Genomic DNA, 27,672 nt, shown 5'->3' with positions numbered 1-27,672 from the left:
CAAGGACACGGCAGCTTAGGGAGAAGCAGGTGTGGGCTCTGCGGCTCCGCGGCCAGCGATGGAGGAAGCAGCTGGTGCCGTGGGCCTCCCATCAGGACCAGAGAGGGGTGTGAGCAGCATCTGCCAGCTGTGGCTCTTCACAGGGCCCGAGGATGGTTCAGCATCCCAGGGCCTTTCAGAGGAGACAGTAAGAGAAGCCAACTCAGAGAAGGGCATCCAAGGTCCTGAGAGCAAGAGGGTAGGGGAAGCAGGGGCTGGGAATGTGGAGGGTCAGAGAACAAGGCTTCCTGAACTGAGTGAAGGGGAGGGAAGTGGCTTAGATAAATACCAGGGGTAGGGCGCAAAAAGGCCAGCCTAAACCACTTGTTATCTGAGTGGCTGAGGTACATTTAAAGACTCCCCCTAACATATAATGTTGTAAATCATCCAAATCTGGAAGGAAAAAAAAAAGACTTCCACTAAAATGAACTTTAAATATCATAAACTCATTTTTAAAACAAATATTCTGCCTTTGGCTAAGTGAAGATACTCCCAGGTCTTAAGGAATGTACATTACATCATCTGACATGAAGAAAAACAGGTTTTAAAAAGTATGGCACTAATGAGAACCTACTGTATTGCACAGGGAACTCTCCTCAGCGCTCAGTGGGGACCTAACTGGGAAGGAAAGGCAAAAAAGAGGGGATGTGTGTGTAAGGATAACTGATTCACTTGCTCTACAGCAGGAAACTAATACAAAATTGTTAACCAACTATACTCCAATAAAAAGTAATTTAAAGAAGAAAATAAGTCTCAACAAAAAGTGTGACAGGTGTTTCAGTGTACAGAGTATCTAGTCCTTCAGTGAATTTTTGGCAGAGAGATTCTATAGGAAGAAAATTTTAAAGGCTATTCCAAGAAGGTACAGAGTTTAACTGTTTGGCCAATGTGCATGGGTACAAAGAGATTTTTTCTTTTCTGTTATTTGCATTGATATGTATTTTCAGGCAAAGCTTTTTATAACGACTTTTTTTTTTTTTTTTCTTACAAATACCTGAGACAGTCCCATCAGGGTTTTCTGGAGAAGTCACCGCCATTCCCTGAATCCGTAACATACAAGGTGGTGGCGTTCCCCTACTGGTCACAATTTGCGCGGGAGCCGTAGAAGGAATGATGGAAGGGAGGTGGGAGGGTGGTATTTCACCACCTGATTCCTTCAGTATAAACTCTGGCTTCACTGGATGAGCAGGAGTAGTAAGGACACCTGGCCGTCCCTCTCTGACACTCTGCAGTCTAAACTCAAGCAATCTGAAATCCTCACCAACACCTCGAGGAAAGAAAATCTTGCAGTGGCGCTAGTGTCCTTGGGGAACCCCCTGGGGTTGACATCCTGGTCTCTAAAAGGACAAGAGGCGAGGAAACACCCTCTGTTAGCTCTCCTCCCTCCCCTGGGGACCCAGCCCAAAGCCCAGAGACTTTATTTTTTGGGCTCCAAAATCACTGCAGATGGTGACTGCAGCCATGAATTTAAAAGATGCTTACTCCTTGGAAGAAAATTATGACGAACCCAGACAGCATATTAAAAAGCAGAGACATTACTTTGCCAACAAAGGTCCATCTAGTCAAGGCTATGGTTTTTCCAGTGGTCATGTATGGATGTGAGAGTTGGACTATAAACCAAGCTGAGTGCTGAAGAATTGATGCTTTTGAACTGTGGTGTTGGAGAAGAGTTTTGAGACTCCCTTGGACTGCAAGGAGATCCAACCAGTCCATTCTAAAGGAGATCACTCCTGGAGGGACTGATGTTGAAGCTGAAACTCCAATACTTTGGCCACCTCATGTGAAGAGCTGACTCATTTGAAAAGACCCTGATGCTGGGATAGATTGAGGGCAGGAGGAGAAGGGGATGACAGAGGATGAGATGGTTGGATGGCATCACCGACTCAATGGACATGAGTTTGAGCAAACTCCTGGAGTTGGTGATGGACAGGAAGACCTGGCATGATGCAGTCCATGGGGTTGAAAAGAGTCGGACACAACTGAGCAACTGAACTAAACCGAACTGATAGGATGAAACTGAATACTGCCTATTTGCCAAGAAACAAGGAAAGGTGAACAGAAGCTGATTTGTTTTAGGAATGCTAATTTTTAATGACCGATAGCTTTTTCTCAATATTTTAGTTTGAATGGCTGTCATGGAATGGAGGGATGGGAGATGAGAAGCAAGGTGGGGTGAATTCATGAGTAGGTCCCAGCAGGACATGGGGACCCACCCACCAGCTCAGCTCACAGCACACCAACCTCTCCCTGGCAGAGGTTCAGATGACCAGATCTTAAATTCTGTCCCTATACCCCTCGGCCATGTGACCGACCTAGGTTAAGTCCCTAATTTGTCCTCCCTGGCTGCTTCCTCTTCTGTAAAGTGGAAATTGTTATGCTGCTCCAGCTGAACCTACAGTGTTTTGGTGACAATCGTATGAAGTATGAGGAAGTATTTTGGAAATCACAAAAGCTCTCGGCTAACAGAGGAAAACTGCATCAGACCCCTTTGCAGGAAAACAAGGCAGTCTCAGCCTCTGGCTTTAGACCCAGAAGCTGGGCAAGGTTCACCATTCACACCTTCCCAGTGTGGTCTAATAAGGGACACAGACAGTATCGCCAGAGATCACACCATGTGGTCTTTATGAAGTCTCGGCCCATCGCGGACCCTGTGTTTGTCCTAAGGGGGACCTGCTGTCCCCACAAATCACCGCTCTGGGCGTCTGAAAGCTGGCCGCCTACAGCCCTCTACAGCCATACAATCAGCCAAGGGAAGCTTGTTTTAGGGAACAAACCAACGTGTGGACCGCATCTATCTTACACGAGTGTAGAGACAGCTGGCAGACAGGACTTACACACTCGGTGTGCACCGGGTGCACGGCAAACAGCAGGGCGGCCAGCAGAGACGACCTGGGGGCCAGGTTCAGCCTCCTGCCCTTGCTCGTGTACTGCAGGCCCCCGAACAGCACGGAGAAGACGTCTACCAGGAGCACGCAGACGCTGCCGTGCAGGGCGATGTTGACGACGTGGAAGCTCACGGGGTGGAAGCCTCCCGACAAATAGTAGTTCATCCTGCAGGGAAGGATGGTATTCACAGCGGAGATGCAGAAGCACATGAAATAAAACACGAACCGGCTGGAGGGAAAGGCTGGCTTGTGAACATACTGAAGGAGGCGAGCGTGTGCGCAGTTGATAAAAATAGCGTGAAGATAAATAATGCCTGTTAAGCTAAGAAGGGTGAAGATGAGCTAAGAATGTAATTAACTGCAGAGGGGAAAACGGGAGATAAGGACCTCTCAGAGGACTGGGACAGAAAATACTTGGAGAGGAAATGCCAAAAAAAAAAAAAAAAAAAAGACAATTATTCAGGTGCGATAAAGGCAAGGCTGTCTTTCAGAAAGATAAAACAGACCACACGTTACGCAGGCTGCTCCACAGGGAAGCAGGGGCAAGTGACTTGTCTATGCTCCCCATCCCCAAAATACCCCTTGACAGTCTGTCCACCAGCCTTCTGAACAAGGAAGCACTTCCTCCCTGTCAAGGATTCTTGTCTCTTTCTCAACCACGAGTGGTTCTGATTCATCCTTTCTATACTTCTTTTTGTGGCTCAGCTGGTAAAGAATCTGCTTGCCATGCGGGAGACCTGGGTTTGATCCCTGGGTTGGGAAGATCCCCTGGAGGAGGGAAAGGCTCCCACTCCAGTATTCTGGCCTGGAGAATCCCATGGACAGTATATATAGTCCATGGGGTCGCAAAGAGTCAGACACGACTGAGCGACTTTCACTTTCACTTTTGAGGGATCTACACATAGGTTCTGGAGAAGGAAATGGCAATCCACTCCAGTACTATTGCCTGGAAAATCCCATGGGCAAAGGAGACTGGTAGGCTACAGTCCATGGGGTCGCAAAGAGTCGGACACGACTGAACGACGTCACTTCACTTTACTTTACTTTACACATAGGTTATCCAATACACCTGAGAAACAGCTATGCATGGGAACTTCTGTGAGATCAACTAATCTATTTAATGCAAACAGCTCCCTGATTCATGGGGGGTGGCGAGATCATCTTTAGTTTCATTTTGTTTTTGGATATTGATGTGGTCACAGAAGTGAAGTATTAGTCGTTCAGTCGTGTCTGACATTTTGTGACCCCATGAACCTGCCAGGCTCCTCTGTCCATGGAATTCTCCAGCCAAGAAAACTAGAGGGGGTAGCCATTGCCTTCTCCAGGGAATCTTCCTGACTTAGGGATCGAACCCGGGTCTCCTGTGTTGCAGGTGAATGCTTTACCTCTGAGTTACCAGGGAAGCCTGATGTGGTTCACAGGAGGAAGATTTATAACTTACTTTTTGTATATAGTGAAAGCAAACACAATTTAATTAGAGGCTACCTGTTGCCTTGACATATTGTTTCCTCCAGCTTAAGCTGCAAGGGGTCCAACCTGAGAGGACTGTGCAAAGTAGGGACCGCTTCGTCAGAGCATCCTTGCCTTGCCGGGGGCCTGGCAGGTCTCCTCTGTGTGGCTGCCTGGGTCAGTGTCTGCACCGCGGCTTGTATGTCCGTCGGAACCCCTGACCGGGGCCCCTTGTTACACCCCACCTGGTGCAATGCCAAGCACAAGCCTCGGGTTTCCCCTCCCCCACGGCCGTCCTGTGGCACCTCACCTGAAGGTCAGCACGGTCAGGGGGCGGTAGGACTTGTGGCTGGTGTTACTGCTCAGCCGGCTGCCCCAGAAGTCATGATGCCACAGGTCCCCCAGAGGCGTCTCTGCGCGGAGGTCCTGCGGGCAACACAGCAGACGGCGGGGTCGGGACTGTGCCCTCCCCCTGGGCGGAAGCCCTCTCTTCCCCATGTCTCCCACCAGTCCTGGGTCCAGCCACGAGCACCCTCACACCCAGCACCAGCCGGGTCTCCTCGGGGCTCCACTGTGCCCTGCTCTGCGCGCTCTCCAAGTGACCTCTCCCACCCACTACGAGAGCCCCACCCCTTCCAGGACCAAGCCGACGTCCTACGGGGACACCGCAGTTGGGGGTGCTCTGGCCCCTCAGCTGCACTCTGCTGGCACGTCTCCCAGACGCTGGCTCTGCTCCTGGTCTCTGGTCCCCAAATGGCCCCTGCTGCCACCTGCCCCAAGACGGGTCTGTGCCCGGATGGTCACCCCTCAGCTCCCCAGAGCTCAGCTCCTCCCGCTCGTCATATTTCAGCCACTGGGCTACGACGTTCCGGAATTGATGCAATTCTTTTCCTGGGGGGCCCAGAGCATCCTCGACCTTTCTTCACAGTGCCTGTTTCCCGGGAGGTTTATAGTCACGTGATGCTATCTGCCCCACTGCGCTGGGGCTCCTCCAGGCCTGGGCAACCCCGTGTTTGGGGGGAGTGCACAGAAGGTGTTTGATCCATGCAAAATGAACAAATGGACCAAGCAGCTAAATGAGGTCACTATCACCCTCTCTCACAGCCAATATGTAAGGCTGCTGTTTAGCCACTAAGCCGTGTCCGACTCTATGGTGATCTCATGGACTGTAGCCCGCCAGGCTCCTCTGTCCATGGGATTCTCCAGGCAAGAATACTGGAGTGGGTTGCCATTTCCTCCTCCAGGGGATCTTCCTGACCCAGGTATGGAACCCGCGTCTCCTGTGTCTCCTGTATTGGCAGGTGGGTTCTTTATGACTAGTGCCACCTGGGAAGCCTTTGGTGCTTAATGACGCAAAGGGAAAAGCTTGACGACGTGGGACAGAGGCAAGCCGGTGACCTGACAACCACTTTGTGGGTGAATTTCACTTCCGGTGGGTATCAGCTTCAGGGGCCTTGAGTGCACACACCCGCCTCTAAGAGTCAAGTCGCTATTTCATGAGGGTCGTGCGATCCACCTACTAACTCCGTTTACTCCATTACCCCATTGGAAGTCATGTACTTTTACGTTGTCCCAGAACTACCTGCTCAGCTGTGGAGGGAGAAGCAAAGGATCTTTCCCTCCGTTTGAGCAGAAAACAAACACCAACAAAGCTCTAAATATTTGATTGGGTGTAGCCCTCACACAGCGCCACAGGAAGAAAGGTCAATTTTTCCTCCTAATGATTCCTAGAAAAGATGTGCTGTGTCTCAAATGCTTGCTGACTCCACTGTCTCAAAGAAAATCATCATCTCCACGAACAACTCAACACTACAAGGAAGCAGCTGGAAAACAGCCTTTAACACCAAGCAACTCCAGGCACAGCCTGTTTCACTTACTGCAGGCACAGTGCCGATGCACAGAGGAGGGCCTGTCAGTAGACAGGGAAGGGGAGAAGAGCAGGCTCGCAAGCGAACAAAGGGGCACAGTGTAACACTCCAGAAAACGCTGCCAAGACAACGCACGGGGTCAGAGCGCTTCATCTGCCCTCGCTCCCAGAAGGAGAGAGAAGCACAACCTCGTCCCGGGCATCTCACGCAGGACATGGTCCGTGTCTCCCCGCTTCGCTCACCAGAGCTCTCCAACGAGCGTCCAGGGTTGACACTTCATACATCCTCTGGGAGTGGCAGAGCCAAGAAACTCTCAGCAAATGTAATTAAAAAATAATAATGATAAAGGCAGACTTGTCTGGTGGTCCAGTGGTTAAGAATCTGCCTGCCAATGAAGGAGACACAGGTTGGATCCCTGGTCCAGGAAGATCCCACATGCTGTGAGGCAGCTAAGCCCGCACACCACAACTCCTGAGCCCACGTGCAGCAATGACGGAGTCCATGTGCCCTGGAGCCTGTGTTTCCCAACAGGAAAAGCCATGGCAGTGAGAAGCCTGAGCAGCACAAATAGAGAGTAGCCACTGCTCTCCACAACTACAGAAAAGCCTGCACAGCAATGAAGACCCAGCTTAGCCAAAAAAATAAAGGCACAGTCACATGTCCTCATTGGAAAGCAGCTATTAAGCCACGTATCCCGCTGGAAAATAGCTATTAAGCCACCTGTGTGACACCGTTGCTCAGAGCTAACACACTTCTTTTGCTCCTAAGCGCTGTTGCAAAAAGGACTGAAACAGAAATATCTGTAGTAAACTGCTGGATGAACTTGAGGGAAATTACAAGTGAAGAACCTGGATTCAAAATAAACGCAGGACTGAAGTCTGTGCCGTGGAAATGGAGCAAATCATTTACAGGATGTTACAAATGAAATGTCTGCCAAACAGTCCCCTTCTTACCCCTCACCCCCTCCCCTCCACCCCCACCTAACACACGTTCCTTGCACAGAGAATTTTCCTCAACACTTTTAATAGGAAAATGGCTTTCTCCACATTCGGGAAAATCTATGACTTCAAAATTTGCAGAGTGTTAAGTGCTACAAAGAGATGCCACGATTGTATCTACTAGAGAAAGAGAGAGGAGTGAACTCCTTCAGGTTCTCTTGGCCCCTTAAGGCAGACACAGAACATCGGCTGAGTAGGGATTGGTTTGCTTTAGTCACTAAGTTGTGGCCGACTCTTGCGACCCCATGGACTGCAGCCCGCCAGGCTCCTCTGTCCATAGGATTTTCCAGGCAAGAATACTGGAAAGGGTAGCCATTTCCCATCACAAAGGTTCTAACTACGCTCTTTCCACATTCTTTCTCCTCTGGGCTCTCTCTGCCTCCAAGTTTCTTGTTCGGATTTTCTTTTAGCTCAATGAAAACCTTTTCTTCCCTTCCCACAAACCAATTTCTTCTTCCCTACCTCTATAGTCAGAGACTGAAAAAGAATATCATTTCCCCTGCACCCACTGGTGAGCAGAACTGGCTGGGGTTTTGCAAATTCAGCAAATCTGAGTCTCCACACATGACACAAACAGGGACGAAAGTAGCAGGGACTGCAGTCTCCTCGGGCAGCAAACTCCAGCTCATCCGCAACTGTCAGCAGGATGTCCTGATGCTCCCAGTGAAGGACACAGAAGGGGCCGGCTCACTGCCTACAGCCAAGGACACACCTTCCAGTGGGGGATCAGACTTGCCCATCACTGCAGCAGGGGTGTGTGTGTGTGTGTGTATGCAAATGCACGGTGTGTGTGTGTGTGTGTGTGTCTGATGGGGGCATCCTTCTGGCCTAGAGTTCTGTAAAATTTTCTCACAAAACCTGAAATAGCCTGCAAGGCTCTGCAATACTGTGGCCTTGTCATGTTAGAAGAACGGTCTCTCTGATATGTGCATGGGCTGGGACCTCATGCAGGGAACCCAGCCAGGGCAAAGCCTGAGGTTAGGCAAGGCTGGGAGATCCTGCTGCCAGCAATAAAAGGGGCCCTAAATCAAGGAGATGCTCTCTAAAAAAAGATGGGAAATCTGGAGCACGATGGGGGCTCAGATAAAGGCTCAGCCAAAGTTCAGTGGAGCAGGGGTCCCCAACCTCTGGGATCTAGTGCCTGGTGAGCTGAGGTGGGGCTGATGTACTAATCATAGAAATAAAACGGACAGTAAATATAATGCATTTGAATCATCCTGAAACCATTCCCCTGACGCCCCAGTCCGAGGAAAAAACTTGTCTTCCACGAAGCTGGTCCCTGGTGTTAGAGAGGATGAGGACCACGGCCATAGAAAATAACTGATGCAGATCGTTACTGAGATGCAGGCAAGCCAGTTTACCAGACAGACGTCAAGATACGGACCTTATTGTTAACAATGGCTTCAGAGTCATCAAAGACAAAGTCTCCATCGTAGCTCCAGGCAAAACACACGAGGGAAGCAAAACCCACGAGGAACTTCGCCCAGAAGGGAGGAAGCAGAGAGGATGGGATGACATGGTCCAGACTGGCGTCCCACTCGGCCATCCTGACAGCTGTGCCCTGCCGGCCTCTGGGTCCAGCATTCTGCTGGCTAGAAACCTGCGAGATAAGTGACACGAAATCAATACTCATCAACGCCTTGGTAGCAGGTTTATAGAGTAGGCGGGCTTCCCAAGTGGCGCTCATGGTAAAAAACCCGCCTGCCAGTACAGGAGAAGTAAGAGACACAGGTTCGATCTGGGTCAGGAAGATCCCTTGAAGGAAGGCATGGCAACCCACTCCAGTATTCTTGCCTGGAGAATCCCAAGGACAGAGGAGCCTGGAGGGCTGCAGTCCACTGGGTTGCCAAGAGTTGGACACGACGGAAGCGACTTAGCATACACGCACACACACAGTAGGCATGTTTACCCCAAGTGAAAAAGAGCGAGGCGGTCAATTATTTATTTATACTGTGAGTTTATAGGGTGTGATCCTAAACACCTTTAAAGTGTGCTTTCAAAACTCAAGTGGGCAGAACCGTCACCTTGGGCACAGGGAGCTTCTCCTGGGCCCAGATGCGGCCGACCACGTCAGGAGTCTTTGGATTTCTGATGCTGGATTATCCCTAAGAAACACTGATTTAAGGGAATCCTATGTTTATCAGCCCCATAAGGCAGATCATTTTTATAGTCCTTGAACCAGTTTACAAAGTTAAAAAAAAAGTTACCATCTTGCTTCTTGCAATCAAGAAAAAATGCATATTCATTGTGGAGTCTTAGCACAAAAATTGTGTGTGTTTGTGTGTGCATGTGAAGCATGGTCCTGACTGTGAAGAGAGAGCTTATGGTCTCTCTGCAGAACACAAACACTCCAGCCCATTCAATGAAAATCTGGGAGAAAGAAGTTTAACAGAGGTGAGGTGGCAGGCACACGGCCATGGTTCCCACCCAGGGGATAGAGCAAGGAGGGCTCATTGCAGACTGATGCTGGGGACAGCATTGTTAGACTGTGTCCTAAAGGAGAGTGGGGGGTCCTCTTCTAGGCGAGGACATGACCTCCAATGTTGGTGAGGGAGTCAAGTTATAAAGACACTTATTTTAGCTTTTCTTTCAAATAGGCAAAACATTAAAATGAAATACTGTCTCCCGGCCTTGCCATTTCTTACTTCGGTGGCCTTGCGTGTGCTGCCTATCTTTGAGTTCACGTCCTGTGCACTCAGCAAAGCAAAAGAACTTCCCAGCAGTTGCCTAAGAGCTTCCTAACCTGGAATTCACCAATTATGAAACCACCTCCCCTCCCCATCACATTGTATCTGTCCCCATGCCCACCACACCTTCAGTAGGCACCCTCCTTGGTTTTACCAGGATCTTGTCTAGGTCTAATCCTACCTGACTTTGGCCAAGTTACTTCACCTCTCTGGGCCTCAGTCTCCTCACCTCTGAAATGGGGATGATACCCACCTAACATGGTTGTCATGAAGGTTAAGCAGGACACCCACCGAAAGTGCTTAGAAGCACTGGGTTTAATGGATGTCAAAGGAAGGTTAACTGTTATTACAAGCACTTTCTTCAAGGAAGAAGAAAGCACATTCATTTGAGAATAATTTGAGAATCCCCTGGAGCGTCTGGTTGACCAGTAATAAGCAAGACTCTCGTCTTCCCTACTAAGGGAGCAGCTCCACTCCTTCACACTGAGATGGAAGAAAATTTCAGGCCCTTTGACTGGGAGTCACTTTAGACGTACAGATGACCCCTGAACAACTCGGTGGTTAGGGGCACTGACCCTCCTCGCTGTTGAAAATCTATGTAGAGCTTATATAAGTTTGTATCTGCAGTTCCTTGCCATCCAGGGACTCAACTAACCACAGACCATGTAGTCTTGTTTGTTTTTTTTTTTGGCTCCATGCGTGGCATGTGGGATCTTAAGCTTCCTGACCAGGGATCAAACTCACGCCCCCTTCAATTTTGTTTTATCAATTTTTTTTTTTTTAAAGTACTGAGGTCTTTACTACAGAAAATAATCTGCATATAAATGTACCCACACAGTAAGGTCAACATGAGTTTGAACCTGTATTTGTTTCCAGGTCTTCCAGGGAATACCCCAGATGATGGAATCAATGAGAAGTCAGCCCACGGGGCACTGGACGCCACGGGCCTCTTTTCCGCAGCCCTCTGTCTGAGTGAACGTGCTGAGGATCCAACAACAGTCAAGGGGGCCCTCTCTTCTATGGCAGCACTGCTCCTGTCCAGGCCTGGGAAGAGGCCGGGTTTACCCCCCAGAGAGGAAGGGCTTTGCAGCTCTCGCGGTGCTGGGCCCTCAAGCTTCTCCACCTGAGGTAACCCATTTGTAAGTCATGCTTTCAGCAAGTACAGGGGGAATATTCCAGTCACTATGTGGCACTCCCCCCACCCTCCTTTTTCACTGAAAGGATAAACCGCTGGTCAAATCCAAATTACAGCTGCAAACACATAGAGGTCACCACGCAGGCCCCAAACACTGTGTCTGTATTTGAGCTCCAGAAGTTACTCCTGCTACAACAAGTGAAAAAAGACTGAACAGTTAGGAAGCTACCCTGACGTCATACGGAGGGAATACAAGAGTCCTTTGGTTCAGAAAGTGAATATGAAGGAAAGCAAATGGTTTATATTAGTTTCATATCAATTTTAAATGTGAAATGGAGCTGTGAGCTGACAGATGGTCCATTAACTGGTCTTCATGTTGTCTGCTTCAGGCCCACATATTTGAGTTTGTTGTTCAGTTGCTCAGATGTGTCTGACTCTTTGTGACCCCATGGACTGCAGCATGCCAGGCTTCCCTGTCCTTCACCATCTCCTGTTTGTGCAAACTCATAGCCATTGAGTTGATGATGCTGGTATTTTACAAGTGGATCTCTGAGGTTCAAATGGCCCTCTAGGAAGAGTACTGCATCAGGAACTAATTTGTGCTCCTGAATTAGTTGCTGTGGCAGAGGATGAGATGGTTGGATGGCATCATCAACTCAAAGGATAAGAATCTGAGCAAACTCATGAGATGGTGAAGGACAGAGGAGCTCGGAGTGCTTCAGTCCATGGGGTCGCAGAGTCAGACACAACTTAGCAACCAAACAACAACATTAGTTGCTGTGCCTCCCTTTTCATCTCAGATTATCTGTAACACACACTAGTGCTTTTGGTACTCAGGCAAGGGCTGCTGAGATAGACGGAAGGCAGACTACAGACCCGAACATCGGGACCAGGCCTGGACTCTTGGGGGGTCAACAGGATGGATGAGCCCATCTCAGAAGGGTTCCCCCTCTGGCAGGGACACCAGGGAGCCTAGACTCTGCCCTGCTCCCCATCCTGGCTGACTCTTCCCTCTTCATTGCTGCTTCCCTTCCCTGGTCCAAGATCCCCACTTCTCTGCTGCCCTCAAGGACACTCACAAATGCCCTTCCCATTTAAGGCCTGATTGCTAATGGGCAGAGTAAGGTAGCCCAGAAAATACTGTGGATCAGCAAATGCAATTCTGCTACAGTGCGTCAGGAACCTTAGTCTAGCCCAGTGGTTAACAGCACAGGCCCTGCAGGCAGACAGACTTGAACTTGCTGCCTACATGACCTTGAGTTGCCTGGTGTTTCCAAGGATGCATTCCTCATCAGCACCATAGGGTACCAGGAGGTTGTACTAAGGATTAAACGAATGCATATATGGAAACAATTGGTTCCCACTACTGTTATTATTGGGCTTTCCTTGTGGCTAAGCTGGTAAAGAATCAGCCTACAATGTGGGAAACCTGGGTTCGATCCCTGGGTTGGGAAGATCCCCTGGAGAAGGGAAAGGCTATCCATTCCGGTATTCTGGCCTGGAGAATTCCATGGACTGTATAGTCCACGGGGTCCCAAAGAGTCAGATACAACTGAGTGACTTTCACGTCACTTCATTATTCTGATTAGTTCCCAGTGCCTAGTCGTTGACGTCCTCTCTTGGGGTCGCCCATGTTGCCATCATGTTGCTGAAGCTCCAGCATTTTGACCACCTGATGCAAACATCTGACCTACCGGAAAAGACCCTGATGCTGGGAAAGATCGAGGGCAAGAGGAGAAGCAGGAGGCAGAGGATGAGATGGTCAGATAGCATCACTGACTGAATGCACATAAGTTTGAGCAAACTCCAGGAGACAGTGAAGGACAGGGAAGCCTGGCGTGCTGCAGTCCATGGGGTCGCAAAGAGTTGGAGACGACTGAGTCACTGAACAACACGTTGCTGTCAACTTTTATTCTTGAGGATAGGCTAGCCAACCAAGGCCAGCAGTAGCCCATCAGGTAACCTGATGCAATTGAGAGAAGGGCACCCTTCTTTTGGGCAGACCCAGGGCATTGGCTCTGTAACCAGGCATCTGTATGTCCTGCATAAACCACTTAGCTGAACACATTAATCCTCCTCCTCCAACAGTAGATGGACTTTTTTTCTGCAAGGATCGCAGGCAGGCTAGAAGCTGAGGTACAAGAAGCCCTGCCAGCATGAAGTGGCACCTGGAGGGAGATGGGGCCCTTCCGTCTTTTTGTACCAGGAGAAGGAAAATGGCAATCCAGTATTCTTGCCTGGGAAATCCCATGGACCAGAGGAGCCTGGTGGGTTGTAGTCCATGGGGTCTCAAAGAGTCAGAAACGACTAAGCGACTAAACAGCAGCATGAACCAGGAAAAGGGGCATGTTCTGTTTCTCTCTCTGGATGGGCCCTGGGCGGCATTACCCCATTCGTCTTCCCCAGGGGATGTCCTGCCTGCGAGCCCTGGCTCCTGAGCCATGGAAGTTTGCCTCATGGACAGAGAAGAAAGGAGCAATATCATGGCCTCAGGTTCAGCCCATGCAGGGCTCCAGTTAGCTCTACCAGTGACCACACTGTTGATGGGATTCCTGTCCCACTCCTGTGCTTACCCCTACTGTGTTGAGAATTCACTGGCGCCTGTATGTAGTTAGATTGGGAACTGAAGCACAAGCCTCTTTATTTTCAATATCTCAAACTCCTTATACCAAGCTTCTATTTTCAGGGGGTTAAAACCCATCAATCAATCGTCAATGAGAAGGTCAAAGAGACCTTAGAGAGGGCACACCATCCCTCAAAAACAAACACACAGCAGTCACTGAGCTCTGAACCCTGGGGACTCGGTGACGCCTGACACAGCAGCCTGGACTGCAGTAAGGGGCTGACAGATGCAGATCAAACCTACACGATCCCTGGAAAAATCAGCAGTGAACACCTACTAAAAAATATTCTTCCAGCTGCACTGAAGGGCCTTCTGGCCTCAGACTGGCCTTTCCAGCTCATCAGTATTGATCCATTCACACACCGGTTGCCCTTTGCCAGCCCAAGATGAGAGTGCGTTTGGAAACCAGAATAAAGAACACAACCGTTCCTGACCTAGCACCTGGAGACCTGAGCTGGCTGCTCCTCTCTTGGGGCCCCCAAGGCACTGGAGACTTATCTCTCCCGCCCTCCCCCCACGCAGCGCTGAACACAATGCTACTCCGAGTAGCTTCCTCTTCGGATCACCTTCTCGGTTTCTTGATTCAGTAACGCGCGAGAGCCATGCCTGCCGACAGTAAGAATGACTGCGGGAGGTTCGACATTCCCAGTTCCACTGTCCCAGAAAGTTTCCAGCTTGCTAGCTTGTAGTCATTTTCCCATCGAAGTCAGCGGGTGATACTTCACCCCACCTCCCTCTGGGGCGCCCCAGGCACGGTCGGGGCTGAGGGGACAGGGAGGGGGGACCCTGTGAGTCCTCTGTTAACTGTTTCTCAAGAAACACTCCCCATCCATCTGCGCTCCAAGAGAAAGAGCAGCGTGGGATGACTCACGGGGCTCTGGCTAGCTCGTTCCTCTAACTCCTCCTTTCTTTTGTGTGCGGTTAAAAAAAGAAGGAAGAAAATACGCACAGCCTACAGACACAACATCAACAAAACGAGAAGCCCCGCGGAGTTCGCAGGAGGTGAGGAGGCGGCTGTGCCACCCGTTCGGCTTCCCCAAACTCCAAGCCCGGCGCAGGGAAGGGGCAGCTCGGTAGTGGCCCCGGGCGCCCCGGCCCAGGGCACGCCGCTCGGCCGGGCAGCCACCGCGGGGAGGCTGGCACTCGCGGCGCGGCCAGGGCGCCGCCTTTACCCCTGGGCGGGCGGCCAGGCGGTCCGGCTGCGCCCAGCCATCGCTTGCGCGGCGGCCAGCTGGCGGGTGGCGCGGGGGCCCGCGGCCAGGTGTCCGCTCCGGGGGACGCGCCAGAGGCGCCCGTGCGCCCTGGGTCGACGGGGAGCCTGCGCTGCCGGAGCGGCGGTGAGCGCGCCCCCTCCACGCCGCGCCCTTTGTCCCGTGCCGCTGACACCCGGGCGCACGGCTCCAGGGCCCGCATCCGCCGTGACCCCGGCCCCGGCCGCAGCCCAGGTCCCGGAGCCAACTCCTTCAGCCGCGCCGCCGCCGGGCCCGGCTCGGACTGCCGGGGCTCGGGGCGCGGCGGGCAGTGGGGACCGCCCGCGTCCGCTCGGCGCCCAACTCCGCTTGCCCAGCCGCGGTGCCCTCAGCCCTGCAGGGGCCGCCCCGCGTGTTACCTGCAAGGAGCCCGAGCGGCGGCCGCATCTCCCCGGCGGACATGGGCAGTCCGGCGGCTACGGGAGCCTGCCCCGAGCTGGACAGGGGGAGGGGCAGCGCGCGCCGCGCCCCCGCCCCCCGCCGCGTTCCCCCGCCCCGCGGCGCCCGCGCCGCGCGCTCGCCCGCACGGCCCACAGCTCCCCACGCGCGCGGACGCCCCCCTCACATCCCCGCCGCCTCGGCCCGCCCTCTCCTCGCGGCCATTGGCTATACCTGCCGTCACTTTCGCGGGCGCCGCCGGTCCCTCTCGAGCTCATTGGCGGACACGCCGGTGACGTCAGGCCAGGGGCGCGAACCGTGGCGCAGGGAGCCGCCAGGGACTGAGAGGCGGACTCAGCGCCAGAGGAGGAAGCGGAGTCCTGGGCGTGGAGCCCCGGGCAGGGCCTGGGCGGCGGGCTGCGGGGGCCCCCGCGGGCCTGTAGGCGCTTCCCCCGTGCCCCTCGCGGCGCTGGAGCCCGTTCCCGGCTTGTCCGGCGCTCCTCGCGCTGCCGGTGGCGCTCGGCGGAGGGGTGCCGCGTTCCTGCAGGAAAGGGAGCTGGATCGCAGCGACCCGGACGCAAGACTTCCTCTTGCCTGGGAGGAGCTGTTTCGAGTGTGTGTCTCAACTTTCTGCGTCTCGGGAAAGACCCGATGAGACTGCGTTCTTCAGTCCAAGGCCCTGCTGCTATCCCGCCTTTGTTTTTAGCAGACCCTGTTCCACGGCTCTAGTCTCGCATCTCCTGCTGACCCACGAATCCTGCCGGCTTCTGCATCCAAGTCATTTTTGTCCTGAACTTATGCTCCCAACCGCATTGCCACTCCGCGCGTTTCATAACCCCCATTCTTAGTCGATTTTTCTGCCTCCCATGTCAAGGAAAAAGAGAAACTTTCTCCACTTTCCATTGCCAAGCCTACAAAGTGTTAGTCGTTTAGTCCTGTCCGACTCTTTGAGGCACTATGGACTGTAGCCTCTGTCCATGGGATTCTGCAGGCCAGAAGACTGGAGTGGGTGACCATTCCCTCCAGGGGAATCTTCTGGACCCAAGGATGAAAAGTGAAAGTCGCTTAGTCGTGTCCAGCTCTTTGCGATCCCATGGTCTGTAGCCCACCAGGCTCCTCTGTCCCTGGGATTCTCCAGGCCAGAATACTGGAGTGGGAGGTCCATTCCCTTCAGAGGATCTTCCCAACCGAGGGATTGAACCCAGGTGTCCCGTATTGCAGGCGGATGCTTTACCGTCTGAATCACCAGGGAAATCTGAAACCTACAAAGCTGCTGCTGCTAAGTCGCTTCAGTCGTGTCCGACTTTGTGCGACCCCATAGACGGCAGCCCACCAGGCTCCCCCGTCCCTGGGATTCTCCAGGCAAGAACACTGGAGTGGGTTGCCATTTCCTTCTCCAATGCATGAAAGTGAAAAGTCAAAGTGAAGTCACTCAGTCGTGTCCGACCCTCAGCGACCCCATGGACTGCAGCCTACCGGGCTCCTCTGTCCATGGGAGTTTCCAGGCAAGAGTACTGGAGTGGGGTTCCACACGTATTCTGAACCCTCCCTCCATCCTGCTTTTCCTCCAGTATCAGAGTCCTATCTTAGATCAGTATCTCCCTCTTCACTGGACCCGAGTCATAGGCATTTCATGAACCCCAAACCTTCCTCCCCTCCAGGTGCCCTTCCAGCTGCCCCTCTTGCCTTGCCCCTACTCTCTGTAGCTGAACTCCTTGAAAGGTTGTCTGCCCACGCTTCTCTGGTCTCCCAGATCGCACTCAGTTCTTGGTTTCTGCATTCCACCGAAACTGTCTTGGCTCCCTGCAGTTAGTAATACAAAGGACACTGTCCTACTTCGTTATACCTAATCTCTTAGCAAAGTTCTTTCTTCCTTCTTAGAACACTCTGGTAAGAGCAATAATCCGCCCAGTTCCCCCTCCAGTCTCCTTGGCTTGCTCTGGGTCTGCTTCTTGATAACATCCAAGTGATGTATTTGAAAGATCTCAGCCCTTTGCTTTGAAGCCACAATTTTTCCCTGCATGATTTAACACACTGCCAACATTTCAGTGAATATCTTCCAGATTTACAGTTCGGATCTTTCCTTCTCTGAGCTCCAAACCCGTGTATCTAGCTTCCTAATCAGCTTCTCCACTTGGTTGTCACCAGGACCTCGAATGGAACTCGTTTAAAGTGAGAGGCGTGCTCTCACTGCTCGCTCCTCTTCAGGGCTCCCTGTCATGGTGATGCTTCCAGTGATTCCCCAGTCTGCCATCACCCTTGGTATGTTAACAAGTCACCAAGACTCTGCTTGTGACATGTGGATCAAATCTGAACAATTCTCTCCTTTTCACAGCTGTATTTAGTGCTGTGCTACTGCGTGTGCTTCCTAACCCACATTCAGTGATGTCACACTGGGAGATTGCAGTCAGCCACTGTGGGAGTATCTCAGTTCAGTTCAGTGGCTCAGTGGTGTGTGACTCTTTGCGACCCTATGGACTGCAGCATGCCAGGCTTCCCTGTCCATCACCATCTCCCAGAGCTTACTCAAACTCATGTCCTTTGAGTCGTGATGCCATCCAACCATCTCATCCTCTGTCATTTACACCATGGAAATTGGCAAACACAAATCAGGGTTCGATTTGATGTTTTGTCCACTTCCTTCTTTGCTAGATTTAAGAAAGTGATGGAGGAAATAATAATGCAGATGAAACTTAAAAATGCATTGCGTTTAGTGATGACATGAAAAGATCTTAATTTAGTGGCCTTGATTCGTACAAAGGTGAGACATAGTTGAACAACAGATGACATATCAGATTTAATGATAATGAATGTATTGGGAAAAGAGAAGATTGAGATGCAATTCCATTTGTGAAATCATGGCTTAATTACAAGCATTAGTTGGATATAGACACAACCCCTTAGCAAAAATCGACAAAAGCATTCCATGAGATTCCATCAACTACCAGCACAGCTGGTGAAGAATCCGCCTGCAATGCAGGAGACCCTGGTTCGACTCCTAGGTTGGGAACTTCCCCTGGAGAAGGGATAGTCTACCCACTCCAGAATTCTTGGACTTCCCTGGTGGCTCAGACGGTAAAGAATCCACCTGCAATGCGGGAGAACTGGGTTCAGTCCCTGGGTTGGGAAGATCCCCCTGGAGGAGGGCATGGCCACCCACTACAGTATTTTTGCCTGGAGAACCCCTACAGACAGAGAAGCCTGGTGGGCTGCAGTCCATGGGGTTGCAAAGAGTACAAGCATTGGTTGGATATACACACAGTTCAGTTCAGTCGCACAGTCGTGTCCGACTCTTTGCGACCCCATGAATCGCAACACACCAGGCCTCCCTGTCCATCACCAACTCCTGGAGTTCACCCAAACCCGTGTCCATCGAGTTGGTGATGCCATCCAGCCATCTCATCCTCTGTCATCCCCTTGTCCTCCTGCCCCCAATCCCTCCCACCATCAGGGTCTTTTCCAATGAGTCAACTCTTCCCATGAGGTGGCCAAAATATTGGAGTTTCAGCTTTAGCATCAGTCCTTCCAGAGAACACCCAGGACTGATCTCCTTTAGGATGGACTGGTTGGATCTCCTTGCAGTCCAAGGGACTCTCAAGAGTCTTCTCCAACACCACAGTTCAAAAACATCAATTCTTTGGCACTCAGCTTTCTTCACAGTCCAACTCTCACATCATACATGACCACTGGAAAAACCATAGCCTTGACTAGACGGACCTTTGTTGGCAAAGTAATGTCTCTGCTTTTGAATATGCTATCTAGGTTGGTCATAACTTTCATTGATAGAATGTGGTCCACTGGAGAAGGGAAAGGCAAACCACTTCAGTATTCTTGCCTTGAGAACCCCATGAACAGTATGAAAAGGCAAAATGATAGGATACTGAAAGAGGAACTCCTCAAGTCGGTAGGTGCCCAATATGCTACAGGAGATCAGTGGAGAAATAACTCCAGAAAGAATGAAGGGATGGAGCCAAAGCAAAAAACAATACCCAGTTGTGGATGTGACTGGTGATAGAAGCAAGGTCTGATGCTGTAAAGAGCAATATTGCATAGGAACCTGGAATGTCAGGTCCATGAATCAAGGCAAATTGGAAGTGGTCAAACAGGAGATGGCAAGAGTGAACGTTGACATTCTAGGAATCAGCTAACTAAAATGGACTGGAATGGGTGAATTTAACTCAGATGACCATTATATCTACTACTGTGGGCAGGAATCCCTCAGAAGAAATGGAGTAGCCATCATGGTCAACAAAAGAGTTCGAAATGCAGTACTTGGATGCAGTCTCAAAAACGACAGAATGATCTCTGTTCGTTTCCAAGGCAAACCATTCAATATCACGGTAATCCAAGCCTATGCCCCAACCAGTAATGCTGAAGAAGCTGAAGTTGAATGGTTCTATGAAGACCTACAAGACCTTTCAGAACTAACACCCCAAAAAAGATGTCCTTTTCATTATAGGGGACTGGAATGCAAAAGTAGGAAGTCAAGAAACACCTGGGGTAACAGGCAAATTTGGCCTTGGAATATGGAATGAAGCAGGGCAAAGGCTAATAGAGTTTTGCCAAGAGAACGCACTGGTCATAGCAAACACCCTCTTCCAAGAACACAAGAGAAGACTCTACACATGGACATCACCAGATGGCCAACACCACAGCCAGATTGATATATACACAAGCCTTTAGCAAAAAGCAACAAAAGTGTTCCATGAGATTCCATCAACTATGTAGAACTTGCAGGAAAAAGAGTATTTGCCTGCTTTTATCATTACTTGAAAACTGTGTGTTACAATCCTTTATGTCATTTGTAACATTTATAATACATAATAAAATAAATAAAGTGTCTGTCTACAATGTGGGAGACCTGGGTTCAATCCCTGGTTTGGGAAGATACCCTGGAGAAGGAAATGGCAATCCACTCCAGTACTATTGCCTGGAAAATCCCATGGACAGAGGAGCCTGGTAGGCTACAGTCCATGGGGTCGCAAAGAGTTGGACACAGCTGAGTGACTTCACTTTCACTTTCAATTCTCTACAGACAATATACTCCTTACTTCCAACCCCCAGGACGATTGCCTGCTCCCAGTGTTCTTAGGCTGAAGGCCCCAGTGCTGCTGTCTGACCTGGCCCATTGCCTGCTTCCCTTGAGTTATCTCATGGCCCTGTCACCTCTGTTTCCTGAGCTGAGCCACGTGAGCCCCTTCTAGTCCTACAGGGCACTCTGCTCCTGTCCATCTTGGACTTTTCACATACCCGAAAGTGCTCCCCTCTGCTCACCTCCATGACTCTCGACTAATCCATACTTGGGTCTCTGTGCAAACGACCATCGCTCAGAAAAGCCTTCCTTGAATTTTCTCTTTCAACACCCTTAGGTGCCTCTGGATATGCTCTCATAGTTCTTATCACCATAGTTACTAACTAACCACATGCTCATTATATCAAGTCCATCTCCATCATTAGACTTCCATGGAGGCAAGGACCGCATCTTGCAGACAGTCCACGGTGTCTCTCAGAAAGAAGTACATTTCTGAAAGTCATTCTGCGTGTTACTAGCAGTGTTTGGAGTTAGAATTGGAATCTCCTGGCTTAATCCAGGGTGTTGTGCTCCATGAACTGCTGAGCTAGCCGTGATCAAAATGATTTCATACTATGTACTGAGCACGGCAGCAGGCTCTGTGGAGAATATAAAGATAAGCAGGGTGCTGATTCTGCCTGTCACAATCTTATGGTTTAATAAGAAGTGTAAGCTACAGAAAACGTCTCCCTGCTGCTGGGCCATCCGCTGACCCCTACCCCCAGCCCCAGCCCCAGCCCCTTAGGTAGGAGCTCCGGGGTCACCACACTCATGGAAAGTGAGTTAATATATGCCAGGCACTGTGCGGATGCTTTGAAAATGTAATCTTATTTTGTATTTTTAAAAAGACTTTTTATTTAATTTTTTGGCTGTGATGGGTCTGCTGCTACATGCGGGATTTCTCTGGTTGCAGTTCCTAGTTCAAGTTTCTCTTTCTTTGTTATGGTGCACGGGCTTCTCGTTGAGGTAGATTCTCTTGTTGCAGAGTAGGGGCTCAGGGCACGCAGGCTTCAGTAGTTCTGGCTCATGGGCTTAGTCGTTCTGGGCACGTGGAATCATCCCGGACAAAGGATCGAACTTGTATTTCCTACATTGGCAGATGGATTCTCGTCCACTCTACCACAAGGGAAGTCCCCTATCAGTATGTTTTATCAGATGGTGCTTGGAAGAGCAGAGTATCGAGGGAGATTTTTGTTTTTTTAACCTCTCCACGCAGCATGCGGAATCTTAATTCCCCTACCAGGGATGGACCTGTGCCCCCTCACATTGGAAACGCAGAGTCTTAACCACTGGACTGCCAGGGAAGTCCTGAGAATTTTATTTTTAACACATAAAAGATTTAAATTTGTTTGTATGCTGAGAAGTAAGAACCAGAAGAGAGGGAGAGGGTGAAGGTGAAGGAGAAAAAATAAATAATATGGATCATGGTCTCTTAAAACTAAGAAAAAATTTAACCCAGAGACAGGTTGGAATAGATACTTCTTTTCCCACTGAGCTAAAAAGAATTTAATGATGCTAAATAACATGAACTTCGCATTCGTGCACTACTTTTTTGAAACATCTTATATTTTGACCTGTTCACCCACATTAACCAGTTAGCAGTCTATCTGCTCTCTCTTAAATTAACTGCCTCCTGTCTTTATTTCTCCTGAGTGTTCCTCTTTTCAAGAGACTCATGATCATTTCTATTTTTAGAATTCCCTGATTTCTGTAAGAGTCGTGAGAACTTTTGTAGGTCAATCAATATTTGCCTGGTGTATAATTTTTTTTTTTTTTGGTATTTTTATATGGATAAAAAAATGCTTTCAAAAGAATGCCAAAGGGTTTCATTTGCTTAATCTTAAAGCATCATATTTTTAACAAAGCATCATATTTACATAATATTTCTATAAATTTTCATTTTTAATGTGCATTTTCAACATTAAGTATGTAACCATAAATTAAGTAACAGAGCTTGTGTACCCTATGTGGTTATATTTGAACCTAAACTTTAAATCGCAAAATAATTGGTGAAAGCAGTGTGATATTAGAGGAGGAAATAAATAGCTAACATAGACAGCTTGTTCTGTGCCCGCAGCATCCTAGGCATGTTGTATATATTAACTCAAATAGCCCACCCGGCTTCTCTGTCCATAGGATTTTCCAGGCAAGAATACTGGAGTGGGTTGTCATGCCCTCCTTCAGGGGATCTTCCTGACCCAGGGATCAAATCTTTGTCTCTTAATGTCTCCTGCATTGGCAGATGGGCTGTTTAATGCTAGTACCACCTGGGAAACCCTAATGTATAACATATTTACTGTATAAGGTAGATCAACTCTTACTACCCCTCTGCTGATAGATGTGGGCCTTGAGACACAGCAGAGTTATATAACAGCTGGACTTGGCAGAGCTGGGAGGTGAGGTCAGACAGCCTGGCCAGGAACAGGTCAAGATTTATCCGTTCACTCTCTTGCCCCCACATGGCCAAGAATTTCAAAACCTGCATCTTTATTTCCTCAGCCTTTGCTGTCTTCCTGCATCTTATCCTCTTCTCTTCATCTCAGCTGTCTTACCTTAAATCTCTATTTAAAATAAATATTATGCTAACGTAACAGTGAACAATAATAACAGTTAATCTTCACTGACAACTTACCATGTTTCAGCATGTGTCATGCTTTCATGGATTATTTTATATGAACCTAATATCCACCTTGAGTTTGCTATTATTACTGATTTTACGGATGTATGGGCCAAATGAGTTGATGTATACAGCATGCCTAGGACGGTACGGGCACAGAGAATTATCTCCACCAGATATAACACATATATAAAACATTCTGATATAACTTTGCTGAGTTTGAGCTAAAATTGGTTAATGTCATTCAGAACAGTAAAATTGTAACCTTTTGACTAGACAGAAACGACTTGCACAATATCAATAACCTCAGATATGCAAGTGACACCACCCTTATGGCAGAAAATGCAGAAGAACTAAAGAGCCTCTTGATGAAAGTGAAAGAGGAGAGTGAAAAAGTTGGCTTAAAGCTCAACATTCAGAAAACGAAGATCATGGCATCTGGTCCCATCACTTCATGGCAAATAGATGGGGAAACAATGGAAACAGTGACAGACTGTACCTTTTTAGGCTCCAAAATCACTGCAGATGGTGACTGCAGCCATGAAATTAAAAGATACTTGCTCCTTGAAAGAAAAATTATGACCAACCTGTGAAAGTGAAAGTCACTCAGGCCTGTCTGACTCTTTGCGACCCCATGGACTACACAGTCCATGGAATTCTCCAGGCCAGAATACTGGAGTGGGTAGCCTTTCCCCTCTCCAGGGGATCTTCCCAACCCAGGAATTGAACTCAGGTCTTCCAGATTGCAAGCAGATTCTTTACCAACTGAGCCACAAGGGAAGCACACCTAGACAGCATATTAAAAAGCAGAGACTTTACTATGCCAACAAAGGTCCGTCTAGTCAAGGCTATGGTTTTGCCAGTGGTCATGTATGGATGTGAGAGTTGGACTGTGAAGAAAGCTGAGCACCGAAGAATTGATGCTTTTGAACTGTGGTGTTGGAGAAGACTCTTGACAGTCCCTTGGACTGCAAGGAGATCCAACCAGTTCATCCTAAAGGAGATCAGTCCTGAATATCATTGGAAGGACTGATGCTGAAGCTGAAACTCCAATACTTTGGGCACCTGATAGGAAGACCTGACTCATTTGAAAAGACCCTGATGCTGGGAAAGATTGAAGGCAGGAGGAGAAGGGGACGACAGAGGACGAGATGGTTGAATGGCATCATGGACTCAATGGACGCGAGTTTGAGTAAACTCTGGGAGTTGGTGATGGACAGGGAGGCCTGGTGTGCTGCAGTCCGTGGGGTCACAGAGTTGGACACGACTGAGTGACCGAGCTGAACTGAACTGACGTCTTATGTGTTTCAGTGTTAGTCACCCAGCTGCAACAATCTCTGTGCCTATTGATAAAATACAAAGGAGAGATACTATGTGTGTGTGTGTGTGCTCAGTCGTGTCCAACTCTATGTGACCCGGCGGACTGTAACCCATCAGACTCCTCTGTCTATGGGATTCTCCAGGCAACAATACTGGAGTGGCTTGCCATTTCCTACTCCAAGGGATCTTCCCAACCCAGGGATCCAACCTGTGTCTCTTGCATCTTCTGCATTGGCAGGTGGATTCTTTAACTCTGTGCCGAAGGCAGAGATAAAATAAGAATCCTTGAATGTAATGATACAAAAGCTTTATGTCCAGTGCAGGTCTCAGGTCACTCAGTGATCTTACTCGGGGAGAAATCATTTTCTTGAACTATTTTGATGTGCAGCGTGCCCCTAGAGTCATTTGGGCAGATTCAGGAGAGTCAGTCTTGACTCACATTAAAAACGGAGGAGGGGATTTTAAGGCAGCTTAAAATTTGAAGGCAGCTATACAAGCAGCTTCCATGCCCTCCTCTTTTTGTTTAAATGACAGCTTCTAAATAGGATGTCCAGTTAGGCAGAATTAAGGATTTTATAACAGAGAAAAACTTCCCAGGTGGCGAAGTGGTAAAGAATCCACCTGCCAATGCAGGATATTTAGGAGATGGGGGTTCGATCCCTGGGTAGGGAAGATCCCCTGGAGGAGGGCATGGCAACCCACTCCAGTATTCTTGGCTGCAAACTTCCATGGGCAGAGGAGCCTGGTGGGCTACAGTCTGGGGGGGTTGCGAAAGAGTCGGACACGACTGAGGTGCTACTATTCTTCTAAGTTAGTCTGTAACAAATCTCTTTAGAGTAGACTTTTGTTGGTGGGGGGTTGGGAAGTCCCTTCCAAGCCTGCTGTTAGTGACATGAATGTTAGGTGAATAGGGATCCATTACCCTGGGGAAGATTTCAGTGTAATTTAACAGGAGCTCTTTGAGACTCTGTTCCCCAAACAAACAGCACCTGGCAGAGATGGTTACTGAATCAGAAGGCAGGTAGATTTGAGAGGAAAGCGATTGAGGCTCATTTCCTACACTTTCAGTGTTTGTTCATTTTTTCATTTTTAAAAATGTTTTGGCCATGCCATGTGGCATGTGGGATTTAGTTCCTTGACCAGGGATGGAACCTGCTCCCCCTGCAGTGGAAGCAGAGAGTCTTAATGGCTGGATGACTAGGGAAGTCCCCTGCACATTCACTATTGAGATTCCGTGTTCTTCAGACCTTTTCTGATGAATCAGAACGGCCCCAACCCAGCTGAAGTCTGTTGATGGGAAAACCCACCTAGGACTCAAATGGGAACTCATGTATCTATCCATTCATCAGCCTGTCTCTATCTATCTATCTACCTCTCTATCCATCTACATTGATCTGTTTGGGAGGGAAGATATCTGGGCTGGTGAACTAGGCTCAGCACAACACAAATATTTGCGGGCTTCCTAAATCTAAATGTTCTGGCCAAGACTCATGCTGGAGAAATGGTTGAGCATGTGGCTGAACTAAATGTGTTATCTCCTAAGCTCTAGTCAAGGGTTCAGTTGTGTCCGAAACCAAGAAGCCTTAATTGCCAACCGGGCATCTATCAAACATGGTGATTTCTATGAAGCGAGGATGCTGGGCTTAACCTGCACAACTCAGGTTTTCCTCTGCCTGGTCTTTGGGGGCTGAGCAATTCAACTTTGAATTCTTGGCACTGAAATGGCAGGTATATGGAAGATTTCCAGAAGGAGATAATGACATTTCTGATGAATAGGGCAGGTGATGACTCAAGCAGGAAATGAGAAAAATAACATGGATAAGGATCTTGATTTTCTCCAGGTTGATAAAGTAGCTCAACCAGTTACAAGGCTGTCAGTGACATTTTTGCCTAATTTTCTTCTTGTTTCAAGTCACCACTAGGTAAGTGAATCCTTCCTTTCTCCCTTCTTGTTATGAAAACTCTGGCTTCCTGCCTACAATTATGTCATTCTTATTTCTGGAGAATCATTCAAGAGAGTTGGGTAGAATGATCTCACTGAGAACAAATGGTGACACGCATTCTGTTAGTTTTCTTTTGGCGTTTGCCAAAGTGCACTGTGTGTCTTTTTCTTTTTTTTTTAGAGCATTTGTTTTATAAAAGGAAGAGATGCTGTCATCTCTAAGGAGTAGCTGATATAGAAAAGGTCTAGGTATAATGTGGAGCTGCTGCAAATGCTGTTATTGTTGCTTTTTTGGTAGCTCTTTTCAAAATTAGCTTTATGTTTAAAAATGTTACTTTTCATAAAACATTTAATATGAAGCAGAATAATAAAGAGACAAAACACTAGAAATTCTACCTCACAATGGTGACCATATAGGTGCACACAGACCTGTATGTACATATATGTACATGGTTTTAAAAAATGTATGCTATATATACTATATATGTACACAGTTTTAATACATGTATACTATACATTTATACATTGGGTTTCCCTTGTAGCTCAGTGGGTAAGGAATCTGCCTGCAATACAGGAGACCCGGGTTCAATCCCTGGGTTGGGAAGATCCCCTGGAGAAGGAAATGGCAACCCACTCCAGTATTCTTGCCTGGAGAAGCCCATGGACAGAGGAGCTTGATAGGCTACAGTCCATGGGGTTGCAAGAGTTGGACAGAACTTAGCAACTAAACCACCACCACCATACTATACATATTCTGTAACCGACATCATTACTCAATAATTTGTGATGGACATCTTTCCATTTCTGTAAATCTAAGATCTAGAAATCACTTACTATGGTTGGAGACTATCAGGTTGTCCGTACCATAATTTGCTTACTTTCCTTTCGAAGGCCACATCAGTTGCTTCCGATTTTCATCATTATAAACAAGGCTAAATATCATTGTGCCTACATTTTCGCATTTTGTGCTTATTATATTAAGATAAATTCCTTGAAGTGGGATTGCTAGTGAAAATATACAAAGATTTCTAGAAAGGTTACATCCATTTATATTTCTTGCAACAGTCCATGGAAATCTATTTCTCCATATCTTCCCCAAATATGTTTTACCAATATATTTCATCTTTGCCAGTTTGAGAGGCAAGGAAAGTTTAATTTTATTTCAAAAATGTTACAATTCTCAATGAACCATGAGTAAGCTGCCCTCATCACTTCTCCTGCATTTAAGGTTGAAACAATTCCTTTTCTTTCTTCTCATAATTCATCCTCTCCCCTCTTTTTCTTCCTCTTCTCCTTCCTCTTTTCTGAACTCCTGGTTCTTCTCTCCTTCATCCCTTTGTACAAGAGATAAAATGATCCATGATGAGATTCCCAGTTGTTTTTTTAGATCAATGGAATAGCTGTTCTAAG

General features: G+C 48.7%; 1 protein-coding gene across 4 annotated transcripts in view; it reads right to left on the bottom strand.

Moving 5' to 3' along the window:
• The window catches only part of TMTC4 (transmembrane O-mannosyltransferase targeting cadherins 4), a 57,383-nt gene extending 41,944 nt beyond the window's left edge, over positions 1 to 15,439 (bottom strand). Inside the window, exons 1-4 of one of the 4 annotated variants that reach the window (XM_044927095.2) lie at positions 15,294 to 15,439; positions 8,624 to 8,839; positions 4,684 to 4,799; positions 2,874 to 3,090 (exon numbers count right to left, since the gene is read on the bottom strand). In XM_044927095.2, coding sequence (XP_044783030.2) covers positions 2,874 to 3,090; positions 4,684 to 4,799; positions 8,624 to 8,785 — 495 coding nt within the window. In that variant the 5' untranslated portion in view covers positions 8,786 to 8,839; positions 15,294 to 15,439. The remainder of the gene's footprint in view (positions 1 to 2,873; positions 3,091 to 4,683; positions 4,800 to 8,623; positions 8,840 to 15,293) is intronic. The other 3 variants (XM_025262606.3, XM_044927093.2, XM_044927094.2) reach the window with 3 other exon arrangements.
• Between the last annotated feature and the right edge of the window lie 12,233 nt (positions 15,440 to 27,672).

The sequence above is a fragment of the Bubalus bubalis genome, chromosome 13 (genome assembly GCF_019923935.1).
Source record: "Bubalus bubalis isolate 160015118507 breed Murrah chromosome 13, NDDB_SH_1, whole genome shotgun sequence".
Lineage (NCBI taxonomy): Eukaryota > Metazoa > Chordata > Mammalia > Artiodactyla > Bovidae > Bubalus > Bubalus bubalis.
This window is presented reverse-complemented; position numbering and strand designations above follow the sequence as displayed.